This window comes from Odontesthes bonariensis, chromosome 5 (genome assembly GCF_027942865.1).
Source record: "Odontesthes bonariensis isolate fOdoBon6 chromosome 5, fOdoBon6.hap1, whole genome shotgun sequence".
NCBI classification, from domain to species: Eukaryota; Metazoa; Chordata; class Actinopteri; order Atheriniformes; family Atherinopsidae; genus Odontesthes; species Odontesthes bonariensis.
Window position 1 is genome coordinate 15,215,451 of NC_134510.1, and position 13,726 is coordinate 15,229,176.

Here is a 13,726-nt window from a genome sequence, read left to right on the forward strand (position 1 = left end):
GGGGACTCTTTTCCAGTTTTGACATGATTTCAGTCCACTTGCTGATTTGTTTTGGGGTTGATGTGCTGGACTGAGAGCGTCAGTCAGTGATCTGACTCCCTTCAGCTGTTTCCTTCCTGCAACATGAGGTCCATGTGAGGACACATTTGAGGTGTGGATAGATGGGATTACACTTAGAATCATTTATTTGGAGCACATTGCTCACTTTATATCTCTGTCATCGCACATATACTCAGAAACGTTAACATGTCCCTAAACCTGTGGGTATACTCAATGTAGAAAACAAAGTTCCCCGAGGGGAGATGTTGTCTATGTTGTATTTGTCATGATTGTATGGATATAGACTCAATGGCGGAATCGAGCTTCCTCAGTTTAGTTTGCAAGCACATGAAACACTGAAATTCTGAAGTTCAGCCCAAGAAGTTGATGAGGTTCGCATTCAGCGCTCAGCTGGCTGAATCCAGTTTGCTCGCATCACGGAAAGACCTAAAGCTACTTTTCAGATGAAAGCCAACCTGCAGGATGTCTGAGAAGAGAACATTCACTACAATATGACACAGAGGGGTAAAAATAGAAACAAGCCTGGATACTTAAGACATTGAACAGCGCACACAAACACATATCAGACCCACACACACACGTCTATGATGATTGGATAGCTTGTTGTGTTCTTTTTCCCCTTGAATCTTACAATTCCAAGCAGGACCCGTGTGAAGGTGGACATTAGTCTTGGCACAGACAGACAACTGCTGACACTCTTCACACAATCACACCATGCACTGTGTGAGCAGAGGAGGCTGCTACCTGCTGAACTCCCATTGTGATCTCGAAGAGGACAATCAGTGGAAGAAGGAGAGCTACCATGCATGCTGGCTGAGCCTGGTCCTTGAAACAAGACCTCAGTACAGGTAAATACTGTACAAAGGTAAACACACGACACAGGGATTATGTAAAGGTAAAAATCTGCAAAGTGTAATCTCAGCCTCTGCCAGGTAGAGGAACACAGCTGTAATATTTCATGTGGAGTGGTTGAAAAAATAAAAGTAATCTAAGATGTTTTACATGATGATGACTGCATGACTCGGCGTTAGTGGATTACAGAGACTGTGCACCGTGTTGCAGGCTGACACTGTCAGAGACAGACCGTCTTCGCAGAGAGAGTTACAAGCAGCAGCAGGTGGTTCACTTCATGGTCGAGAGGAGCCCCGGCCAGACCCTGATGCTGGGCAGAGAGGGGGGCAGGATGACAAAGCACCAGCTGCCCTTCATCAACACACGCAGAGCCCCACATCATACCACAGTAACCTGCACAATCATGCCTCACATACCGAGGAAGGGGGATACTGGATCAGATAAAGAGGAAGTAACTCCCACAACTCAGGACCTCTGCAAGCCTGTCAGAGAAAACTTCCGAGCCTTGAGTCTGATGTCCTCTCAGAGGGAAGCCTCTCATCAGACGCAGAGACGGGAGTGAGGCAGGGAGATGGAGGGAGACCGTAACCTTAGTTCTTGGAATGTGTACACTAGAATGAATTAAATACATTTTTGAAATTGTACCATTTAAAAAAAAAAAAGGAATGACCTCCTGATATTAGCCTCAATGGTGTGTTGTATAAACTTATCTCATGAGCTAACTTGACATTCACAGTATCACCCAGAGAAGATAATGCTATGATTTCAACAGTCTAATAATGATATTTTGTAAATTAAGTGTTAATATTCGCTAAATGTATGACACACTTTACTATAAAGACATTCTGACATTGATTCTGTAGAAAGCTGATTCTTGTCACTCTGTCTTGAAGCTTCTTTTGCCTGCTCTTCTAAATGGCCCAGAGTGCTGATATGTCTTGTTTCCATGTATTTTCAACTCACGACCTCCCCCCCCCCCCCTTTTCTTTTAACCTTACGCAGTATGAGCTTTCTGTTGTGTTACGTGATCATGTTTCCAGGATGTAGCAGCACCCCCGTGTGGTTAGACTGGAATCTGAGGGGAAAACAACACAACCTGGAGAATGAGTTGCTACATTTAAAAAAAAGAAAAGAAAGTATTTAAAGGATTGCACTTTTTTTTTTCCATTGAGGTCAAAACAAAAAGATGTAAGCACAAACCAATGAAAAGAAGAATTCATACAGATTTCCGTTCATCCTTTAATCATAAGCGAGTTAGTTTAAAATTCTCTCAGCGTTTTTTTTTCTTAAATAATATTTCTGATGCATTGATATTTTGTACACATGCGCCTTCAATAAAGTCCCAACTCACACATAGTTATGAAGCTCCCAAAAACCTGCAATTAAAGACCAAAAATATCACATCACTGATGGGGAAAAAAAACACTCAAGACTATTCTAAAGGCTTCACTTTATCACATGATCGCATCGGTTCGTGGTAGCAGAAGAGGTCATAGATGATGGAAGGTCCCGCTGGTATAATATCAAATATATCCAACTGAAGACCGAAACACAAAAAAAACAAAAAAAAAATACATTTTCTCAAATATTGGATATTTTACATCTTTTACACTAGTGTAAAAAGATTGATGGATAGTTGTTTTACTTCATTTTCATCCTTTTTTTTTTTTTTTAAAGCAGTCTCCCGACAAGACATGGTGCGTTTGCAGCAGCTTTATGGGAGCTCTCAATTCATGTCAAGACAAAGGGTTAAAGAAAATAAAAATAATAACCTTAAGTTTGTACATTATTATCACAAGCATTACAAGAATGCAAGCTGACGTGTTTTTGTTTACATTTTACAAGTTTCTAAAAGGAAAAGAAAAATATTTTTCTATTCTATCAGGCATCGGTTATGTATCTCCTGTTGATACCACCTGATGAATTCTAGTGCATTTTAAGTTGCCACGCAGCTAATTTAAAGCTAACAACTCTTACTCGAGGCCTCTGATGTTGGGTTAAATACTGTGTGTTCATTTCATTTCCGAGATAATAGATAGGAGGATGGCTGAGATGACGTCTGAGGTGTTTGCATAGCATCCCTATCTAGTGAAGATGATTATACAAAAACAGGCATTTTCCACTCCTGACCCACATAAACTCAAAGTGAAGTGAGGACGCCAGCTAATCTTTGCTCTTTCTCACTTCATGGAAGGCTGGGTTTTCCCTGCTACGATGGCTTCCTCAGCTCTTTTGTGTTTCTGCATGGTGATTTGCAGCTGCCAGTACTTGAGGTACACCCACATAAGGCTTCCGTTCTTCCTTCTGTCCATGTTTAGGAGGTCTGCACAGTGCGTGTCTCTCTTAAAAATATCCTTCAGGTCAGACTCCAGATCCAGTTGTGCCACGGCTGGATCCTTAACGACCTTAAGCAGCATGTTCTTCTCCATCTCCAGTCGCTGGTCTCGAGGTTGGATCAGGGAGCAGTAGGCGCTCTGCCGCTCCACGAGCTGACCCTCCAACTCCTTCAGAGTGGCTGTGGCGCGGTGGTACCAGTTGTTCTCTCTCTCAAGGGCCTCACGCAGTGCAGCACCTGCAGCACCGGATTTCATCAACCTTTGCTTCGCTTCATCCAACGCCTCTCGCTCCTTGTAAAGGATAAAGACAGAGTTTTGAGACGAAGCCACAGGTTACACAAGAATAGGAATGGAGGCCCAGTTTAAGGTGAGAGTAAGACAAGAAAAAGAGTTGTAAGGAGTATCAGTAGCGGGACAGAAGAGAGAGCGCTGAAAACGTGCATGGATAAGACCTGCACAGCATTACCTGCTGCAGCCGTTTTCGCTCCTCCATAAGCTGCTGTGTCTGAGATATGAGAGCCTGCTTGTAGCCTTTCACCCGCTGTCTCTCCTTCTCCAGCTCCAGTTCCAACGTTGCCGCCGCCCGGCTTCTCTCTGTCAGAGTCTCCCGGTAACGTGCCTCCATCTCCCCTTTGATTGTAGACACGTCATTCTCATACTGGGCTTTAACCCCCTGGATCTCCTTCTGAGATTCCCTTGTCCAGATCCAACCTGAATGGATGATGGACAGAAGTGAGGACAATCTTAAGTGAAGATGGTTGATTACGATTGTGACTGTATAATCTTGAGATAAAAATAAACTACCATTTATAGAAGCAAAATGCTAAATGAGGATCTTCTATTGCTTGAATTGAAAAAAATAGGATTGATTTGATTAACTGAGCTGATAAAGCCTAATAAGACTTCAATAAATGCATTGTACTGTAGCTGTAATTCAGTAAGTGTCCCCCATCTTTGGTAACCACTTAATCATGTCAACCCCCACAGTTTCATGTTCTAACGAACAAAGAGACATGACAGGAAATATGTTAAATATATTGTGTAGTCCATTAAGTATTCGATACAAGCACAGCAAATAGAGCAAAAATTACAGGACAGAGGCAAAAATAGGAACTCATAAACTCAATCTGTTTTTCCGGTGGAGCATTCTCACGTGTACATTAAGTAAAAAAACGCAAGTGTTCCTCCTCTGTATGACATCTAATCCACAAACTTCAACACATCTCCTTGTGTAACTTACGAAATGCAGCCAGTCCTAGCATGGGGACCAGCAGGGCATAGTTCCATTGGTTGCCATCACCAGCCCCCGCCTCCCTACCTCTCGGGTTTGGTTGGATGTTCCATCTAGGGGGATCATTCAAGTTGTTCATGGATGCTGCTGTAAACACACAAATACATACAGTAGACCAGAGCATTAGAATTGAGGGATTTCTGTATAATTGCTGTAACACTGTAACGCCTAAAAGTAGCTCAATACATTAACATTGGCTTAGTTAAATATCAGAGTATTGTTTCAATGCAAAATAATTGCACGAGTGTCCACTATAACTCAGTGGGGCTGGTAATACTGTCTTGCAAATGAACACAAGTACTAAAGGCTTGTTAGTAATTAGCTTGAAGGCATTTACCAAACCACCGTGGCAGACATCAATTGCAAGCCCCTCAGACTATGTTCATGACTCATGATTTGGAAGTTTGGCAGCCCAGCTAAGCACAAAGCAAGCTTCAGCTAACAAATGCTAGCTAACATTTAGCGTGGCGTCTTGTGCCCTCTACAGTATTTAATATAAACATAACAAGGGGAATCTCAACTGCGCAATGATGAAAACATATCAGTGCAGGTATGTTAGATATATACAACTGTGTCTCACCTTGAATGAAATGTCTAGGTCACTTATGCATTTGTTCCTACATACCCCGATTATACAATTATTACGCCTTAGCAGTCCATATACCGGCACAGGGTTTTTCGTGGGAATCAACTTGTATGATATTCTCTTAACATGTGATAACGCAAGTATTTTTTATTTTGTCGATATTTCAATTTTGTTTACATCTATAGTTTACTGTTGAGAAGATTGTATAAACGTTTAAGGTAATAAAAAGTATGTGTGAAATAAGTCATACCCCCCTTTTTGCAAAGTGGTTTAGTCCAGTCCAACAGAATATCTCTTCCTCTGATGTGCTTCGGGAACCGTTCTTCAACTGACAACATGGCGAGTGTACGCGCTGCGTCCCATCTCCTCACCAAGAGGGTGTTATCCAACAAAAAAGCAGTGAGTAGTTACTTAACATTTAAACTGTATTTATGCTGTATTTATTTATCTATATATGCATTTGCTAAGTGTGTAGATTTTCTCTTTTCTTTACTCTGAATGTCAGAAGTCAGCTTTCGTAACCGGTGAATTCTGGCTTGCGTAATCTATTATGTAGCACAGGGCGTCTCAATGTGACACTTTGGAAAAAAGCTGAATAGCCCAAAATTTGCACTTATATAGCTGTGTCATCTCTATTTCACATTTTACATTGTAATAATCCTTTTGAAACTGACGGAGGTATTTTGTTCCAATTTATACGTTATAATCAGTTGCCTTTGTGGAAAAAAGCTGCATGCTAGCTCAAACATGTTAATAAATATACACTATATTTGAAGTAATTTTACAAGAAAGTAACTGTATGGTAATGAAAACCATTAGATTTGATTGCCCCGAAAAAAAGGTTGTTTTTAAACATGGAGTTATAAACCGTTATGAATGTTAACGTCTTGGATGGTGGATTCAAATAAAGTGCGTTTTATAATTAATACACATTTAACTCCCTGATGGTTTGTGGTAACTGTAGAGGTCAACATTCAAAATATGATATTCTTGTACGTGTATGCGTTTTGATAGTTTGGATGCCAATCAACTGCTCAGGTGGCTGCACTTCAAAACACTACAGCCACCTAGTGGCAGGAAAGTGTAGGTGAAGAGAAAAATGGCAACATTCAAGATGGCCGATGGAGGACGCGGTATTATTTCAAGATAAACTTGACCAAAACACATATTCAAGAAACTTTTTTGTAACCTTTTTCGATTACCTTTATCATAGAAAATTACAGTTAATCGTGTGTACACCTCATTAAATGCCATCCGTACTTCGCTATAATTAAACTGCGTCTCACATAGTACTTAACTTTGAACATACTTTAACTGTAGATTGTTTTTGGGGTTTTTTCAGGAAATTATGCCTTTTTGTTTTTCTTCATGCTACTTTTTTTGTCTAACAGTTATGCCATTTATTGTCCCATTTTGCTCGTACTTTAAAGTCAGGTTTAGCTCTTGAAATCCAAGCAGAAGTTGGTTTGAACATTCTTTATAGTGAGGTTTATTGTTCAAGACTATTAAATGAAAAAATATAGATTGCCCAATTTTATATGAGAATATAAAATTTTTATATGGAAAATCTATTGAAAAGGTAAAATTTAATTTATTTTTTTTTAAGACTGGCAGAGCACAACGGTACAAGAGTTTCCTCACGGTGCCAATATTTTAGCTTTGATTTTCTTTTTCCGTGGGTTGGTTCAGTAAACCATATCATAAGAAACTCTTTGGTTATTCTTATAAAGTATCAGTTTCATAGCTGTAACCAGATACAGTTTTGTTGACGAGACTGTTATTACATATTACCTATAACTCAACATTTGAACACATCCTGTCAGTCTGCCATGTCCAAAGACTATCAGAGCAATTATTCAGATTAAATCAAGCAGTGTAAATTACCTTTTCAGTTTCAATATAATAATAATGTTATTTTTGAAGGTTGTAATTATCTTGTGTTTCTCTCTCTTTTTTTCTTTTCTTCTTCTTCTTCTTCTTCTTCTTCTTCTTATTTCTTTAATTATATATGAGTGATTCCTCAACAAAATGTGGTGGTTTACTATAGCTTAACACAGCTTACTATAACCAGTGTAATATTTATTTAAAGTTATTTTTCTGTTGGTAAGCTGCCCTCATTGTATTTTGGCTTGTTTACTGATTTAATTGGTTCATTTCTCTGCCAGGTCCCTGCTGCTGCTGCAGTTCAGGGTTCCAGAAACTTTCACTTCTCCATCTATGGCAAGAAGAACAATACCAAAGTATCTGATGATGTGAGTTCTATCCGCCGTTTTATGGAGCTATATGGATTATCAGTATGGATGAGCACAATAACTCTATGCTCCCCATACTGTATGAGAAATGCTTGTATTAAGCACTCCTTGACTATTGTTACAGCTTCACTTTCCTCTGTGTGCTCTTTGTTAGAAGTTTCACAGTTCCTTCTCTGTCACTGTCTTCAGATCTCCACTCAGTATCCAGTGGTGGATCATGAATTCGATGCGGTGGTGGTAGGAGCTGGAGGAGCTGGGCTTCGGGCAGCTTTTGGCCTGTCAGAGGCTGGCTTCAACACTGCCTGCGTCACCAAGCTCTTCCCCACAAGGTCTCACACTGTCGCTGCACAGGTATGACGGCATGTTGTCGACTTTCGTTGAGGATATTTTTTTGTTGGTCAAATCTTAAATTGGTCTGCATTTTTACACTAAAATGTAGCTCACTGTAAATCAAAGACTTCACAAATGACAGCTATTCTATTTAGTTTTATTGAGTATTTTCATTTTAACCTTTGCTCACAGGGTGGGATCAATGCGGCTCTGGGGAACATGGAGGAGGACGACTGGAGGTGGCATTTTTACGACACAGTGAAGGGGTCTGATTGGCTCGGAGATCAGGATGCCATCCACTACATGACAGAGCAGGCTCCTGCAGCTGTAGTGGAGGTAAGACCCCACATATACCTGTAGACACCTGCCCGTTCACACTGGGTAATCTTAGCTGGCCAGCATTATGTTCTGACCACCAAAGATGTAAAACGGGGAGCGTAAGCCTTTCAGTTTGGAAGAGCAACAGTCAACTTGAAACAGTTGCCTGTGTAATTGTTCTGGGATTCAAGCTTAAAAACCTAAAACTTTAGCTGTTAAATGAGGATGTGATTCCCATTAGTAGATTTGAAACTCTTTTCTCTTTTCCCAGCTGGAGAACTTTGGTATGCCATTCAGCCGCACTGAGGAAGGGAAAATCTACCAGAGAGCCTTTGGCGGTCAGAGTCTGAAGTTTGGAAAGGGAGGCCAGGCCCACCGCTGCTGCTGCGTGGCAGACAGGACAGGACACTCACTGCTGCACACACTCTATGGAAGGGTGAGCACATATGATTCTCTCAGGCTGGGCACTGAGAAGCTTGTCTTGTTGTTGAGAGCCATTTGCCTGCATTTCGCTTATCTGTGTTTCTGACTTTTGTGCAGTCTCTTCGTTACGACACTAGTTACTTTGTGGAGTACTTTGCCCTGGACCTGCTGATGGAAGACGGAGAGTGTAAAGGAGTGATTGCTCTCTGCATGGAGGACGGATCTATTCATCGCTTCAGATCACAGAACACCGTCATTGCCACAGGGTAGGACGTGCATTCAGTTATAGTTCAGTATTGTCAGCTACATGAGATTATGTTGGAACATTTATGAAACCCTGTTCTGTAAATCTGTGTCTGCAAGTGAATGAAAGTTGAGAAATGCGTTCTTCCGTCCCTTCCAGGGGTTACGGAAGAGCCTATTTCAGCTGCACATCTGCTCACACAAGTACTGGAGACGGCAATGCGATGGTGACCAGAGCTGGTCTGCCCTGCCAGGATATGGAGTTCGTGCAGTTCCATCCCACCGGTGAGAGGAGGATCTTACTCACTAATTTAAGGCATAGGCATAGAAACCACAAACCATTTGAATACCAGAGATTCTTATTTGTGTGGAAGCTTCAGTTAAACGCATTCATAGAATACAGATACAGAACAAAGCAGTAACTCTGAATTAAAACCTCATTCACTTCTTGCTTCACACTGGTTACAAATCACGAACAAAGCCACTCTGTATTCAAATTTTCCTTTTAAACGGGCTGATCCACGTCAGTGCTTACTATTAATTCAGTGCTCCGTTACCATCACTTCCACGAAGACAGAAGGTCATCTTTATTTTTGTTGCCGTGGACATTTGACACCAGAACTTCCAGTAATATATAACGCAGGGATATGGCTGTGTGAGCTCCAACTCGGAGGTTGTTTTGCCTTTTTATGTCGGTTCACAAACTTTGCAAGTGTTTTGTAAATGTATGCAGTTGGATTATCAAGTATTTTGATAGCATGTGGGTGTAGTGGGAATTTAGAGTGACATCAGACCGGCTGTGCAGTCGACCACCTCAGCTGCTGTCCGGCCAGTTAGAGGTAGAAACTGAAAGTGATTTCTTTCATTTTTGTTTTTTTTACAGCAATGGGAACACACAAAAAACTGCCACCAACCAGGAAATGTGTCAAATTAAAACTATATTACTTAACAATATTTTTTTCTTACTTTTATATGGAAATGAGAAAGATTCTCACAGTATTCGAGTTCACCCTCACAAATATATTCTTGTTATATGTTATTGCAGTGGCATATGCAGGATAAGCATGTTTATAACCGCTCGGTTACATTAAGCACAGAATCATAATTGTTATTGGCACAGTTTTACAGTGTAATGCCATGACTATAAAACGTAAAAGATTGACCTTATGCCTCAAAGAGGGGAATGTAGTAGAAATGTTACACATGCAATATATAGGATTCTTATGAAGCTATCGTAAAGACGGCTACTTTTGATGGTTTGTGGCACATCTTTTTTTTTTTTTTTTTTTTGTTTTTGTTTTTTTTGTTTTGTTCAAACTTGGCTCGAACTGCCTGCTTAAAGTTATGCTGCTGGGACACTACACTAACGTATTTGTGCCATAACAGCTGACGGATAACCATTTAACATGTGGATTCTTGCAGGAATCTATGGAGCCGGTTGTCTGATCACAGAGGGTTGCCGTGGTGAGGGAGGAATCCTAATCAACAGCGAGGGAGAACGCTTCATGGAGCGCTACGCTCCCAACGCCAAAGACCTGGCCTCCAGAGACGTGGTGTCTCGCTCCATGACCATAGAGATCAGAGAGGGCAGGTATGAACGCGCCTATACCGTCATGGTAAACGTATAAATTTGAAGAGCGTAACAACTGAGCATGTCTTTCTGTGATTGTTCAGGGGTGTCGGTCCAGAGAAGGACCATGTGTACCTGCAGCTTCACCACCTGCCTCCTCAGCAGCTGGCCACAAGGCTGCCTGGTATCTCAGAGACGGCCATGATCTTTGCTGGAGTCGATGTCACTAAAGAGCCAATCCCCGTCCTGCCCACAGTTCATTACAATATGGGAGGAGTTCCCACAAACTACAAGGGACAGGTACATTGTTTGTTCACACACTCCCACCTCGCTCCCTTCCAAGTTCCCCCAGAAAAGTGAATACGCATCACTAACCCTAACCCATGTGAATTTTGACCTTTCAGGTGATCGATCATACCAACGGCGCGGACAAGGTGGTGCCTGGACTGTACGCCTGCGGTGAGGCTGCTTGTGCCAGCGTCCACGGTGCTAACAGGCTGGGTGCCAACTCCTTGCTGGACCTGGTGGTGTTTGGGAGAGCCTGCGCCCTCACAATTGCTGAGCAGCACAAACCTGGTGAGGACTTCTGTTAGTAAATGTTAGAATCAAAGAGGTCGTACATCCAAAATGGTCTCATTTACATCTGTTTAACTCTAGTGGGATTATGTTGAAACTTAAAACAGTTTAGGAATTGTGAATAGCACATTATCAAAACCGACTAAAATAACATACTTGGATTCTACATGTAGATGTCAAGAAATATTAGTCAAATGACATGTTAGAAGCAGCTCTGATGTCCAACAGTCATGGTCGACTGTTAGCATTACATCAGAGATCAGTGTTTCAGTACGAGTCATCCATCCTGCTTCAGTCTGACGCTGTTCATGCTGTTTTTCTCTCCAGGAGAGAAACTGTCCCCCCTGAAGCCCAGTGCTGGAGAGGAGTCTGTGGCCAACCTGGATAAGCTGAGGTTTGCCAATGGAAGTCTCAGAACCTCTGAGATCAGGCTCAACATGCAGAAGGTATACAAACACATCCGTGTGTGTATAGATTGTATCTGTTTTGGGCCATAAAGCATTTACTCAAGTACTGTACTTTACTGTACTTAATTCTCCAAATAAAAGCTAAATGATGTCTCTCTGCCTCTGCACTCAGACCATGCAGAATCACGCCGCTGTGTTCCGTACCGGCTCTGTTCTCAAGGAGGGATGTGACAAAATGGACGGCATCTACGGCACCATGGAGCACATGAAGACCTTTGACAGAGGTGCGGCACCTCATCCCTTTACAGTGTCAATTTATTTAAATGTCTTAGCAGAAAGCTAAAACTATATTGTGCGTCCCCCCCCCCCTTCTTCCTCTTCTTCAGGCATTGTGTGGAACACAGACTTGGTGGAATCGTTGGAGCTGCAGAACCTTATGCTGAACGCCGTCCAGACCATCCACTCTGCCGAGCAGAGGAAGGAGAGCAGGGGAGCCCATGCCAGGGAGGACTTCAAAGTCAGTTTTCCCACTTTTCATCTACGTTCTGCTGATCCTTTCTCTCAGTTTATTTCTATAGTTTAGCTAGTTTTTCTTCTTTTATTACACAAAACACAATCCGAATATTTCTAATGATGACTTTTGCATCTGCACAAATATGTGAGTGTACGATCTCACTGTTGATTGCAGTCAGTCTGCCCTCTCACAGTTTTTTTTTTTTTCCTCTTTGTGCTAGGATCGTATTGATGAGTACGACTATGCTAAGCCCCTGCAGGGTCAAGAGAAGACGCCCTACGATGATCACTGGAGGAAACACACTATGTCCTACGTCGACCCCAAGACTGGAAAGGTAATAACTGCTCTACTGGCCATTATCAGCTTTAAACTTGGGTATCATCGGTGACACCCAGCTTACCTTTGCTTCTGATTAATTATAGGTGACTCTGAGGTACCGCCCAGTTATCGACCATTCTCTGGATGAGCAGGAATGCGCTCACGTTCCGCCCGCCATCCGCTCCTATTAAGAAGATATCTTCATCTTGTCCTCCTCCCATTTCCTCTCCCGTCTCCTCACACTTCCTCCCTCCTCAATTACAGAATGCTATTTAAGAAGACTCACAGTTTCTGTAGTAGTAATGGCATTTTGGGACAAGTAATGGTTGTTGTTGCACAATTTGTGTCCATTTAGAGATGTCAAATACAATCCTGTCTTGACGGCATCAGATCTTTGTGTCACATTCCTGCTCCTGTCCTTCATGCGTGTTTTGCCTTTATTTAAATCGACACGGTTCTTGTGGCCTCTCGCGCTGTGTGAGCCGGTCTTGTACATATCATCAGAAACTTAAGTGAAGTGGAGTGACTGAGGGCGTTTCCGAATGTCTAGCCACAGCAACAAAAGAAAATTGGAACATGTTTCATAAGTCAAGCTTAGCTTTGTGTGATGACATCATACTCTCATAGGTTTGCGTCGTACTAAATGCTTCTATGATTAAAAATTTCTCTGCGTTTGACTGAGTATGGAGACCGTAGGAATGACTGTACTTCAAAGTGCACATGTCGCCGAGACAGAGGGAAGTTTTAAGTATGTAAATATTGCAGAAATGTACAATAAATATGGTGAAATGTACGAGTTAAAGTATGAGTTCATCTCACTGTGGCCTTCAATCGTGGCTTGCATTTACTTATTACCCTTCGTGTGTGGTCTTCACATTGCTCTTGTTCAGTAAATAATCAGCGAACAGCCTTGATTGAGCTTAAACTATCTGGAGTATCTCTATAGATGTTAATCAAATGAAGCAGCTTAAATTATTGTATCCACATTAGCATCTCAGCCAATGGAACAATGGCTTCTTTTGATGGTTAAGTATAGATGTTTTTTCTCTGAACAATGAGGAAATATTCAATTAAAGGTCAGTGAAAGCCACAGGCTGTAAGAGTAACTTGGCTTTGTAGGTTGCAGGGAAAGGTTTCTTCAGGGAGTTGTTTTCATTGTAAAGAAAAGGGCGTGTGCGTGGCATTGCGCTAAAGGACGGACATTTACCTCTCTCACTCCAACTCGTATGGATAACTTTGACACTGATGGTGAAGGATGTGGTCAGTGTTGCCTCTTTCAATGCAGAACAAAATCACACGCAGTGCTTCTTGTGTTGAATCGACGAAAAGGGTGACTTAATTTATTTGCCTGTATTAAAAAAAGGTTAATTTTCTTTTGGTTTTGCCATTTGTACTTGTTTTCATATATTCAATAAAGTGTATGCTATGCATAGAAACAAATGCTCTTGGATGGTCTGTGTAGTAAGGAGGTGGATAAAGATAAGACGCCTATGTACTTTAATGCAGGTCAAGAGGAATGCAATATTGCTTTTTAGGAGCAACATGGAAGAGTTGGTGTGACTCGTAGCACTTTCGTTCCACTAGGGGGCAGCAGAAGCACACAACTGAACGAGGAGTTCTGCAGCAGAATTGCTATGCTGCAAATGGAAA

At 41.7% G+C, this 13,726-nt stretch overlaps 3 protein-coding genes across 3 annotated transcripts; 2 read left to right on the forward strand and 1 right to left on the reverse strand.

Moving 5' to 3' along the window:
• Positions 1-606: 606 nt before the first annotated feature.
• LOC142379756 (telethonin) lies at positions 607-1,767 on the forward strand. The gene is made up of 2 exons (XM_075465000.1): positions 607-908; positions 1,123-1,767. Exons 1-2 carry the CDS (start codon positions 775-777, stop codon positions 1,472-1,474), a joined length of 486 nt encoding a protein of 161 aa, XP_075321115.1. The 5' UTR covers positions 607-774; the 3' UTR covers positions 1,475-1,767.
• Positions 1,768-2,137: 370 nt separating this feature from the next.
• Positions 2,138-5,198, reverse strand: ccdc127a (coiled-coil domain containing 127a). Its single transcript, XM_075464999.1, has 4 exons — positions 5,120-5,198; positions 4,489-4,626; positions 3,715-3,959; positions 2,138-3,539 (listed from the first exon to the last, which is right to left on the reverse strand). The coding sequence occupies exons 2-4, from the start codon at positions 4,616-4,618 to the stop codon at positions 3,093-3,095; spliced, it is 822 nt and encodes a 273-aa protein (XP_075321114.1). The 5' UTR covers positions 4,619-4,626; positions 5,120-5,198; the 3' UTR covers positions 2,138-3,092.
• Positions 5,199-5,443: 245 nt separating this feature from the next.
• Positions 5,444-13,516, forward strand: sdha (succinate dehydrogenase complex, subunit A, flavoprotein (Fp)). Its single transcript, XM_075465001.1, has 15 exons — positions 5,444-5,524; positions 7,291-7,377; positions 7,567-7,728; positions 7,900-8,043; positions 8,297-8,461; positions 8,566-8,714; positions 8,852-8,976; positions 10,114-10,282; positions 10,366-10,561; positions 10,666-10,837; positions 11,165-11,283; positions 11,417-11,528; positions 11,631-11,761; positions 11,979-12,092; positions 12,181-13,516. Exons 1-15 carry the CDS (start codon positions 5,462-5,464, stop codon positions 12,265-12,267), a joined length of 1,995 nt encoding a protein of 664 aa, XP_075321116.1. The 5' UTR covers positions 5,444-5,461; the 3' UTR covers positions 12,268-13,516.
• Positions 13,517-13,726: the final 210 nt, after the last annotated feature.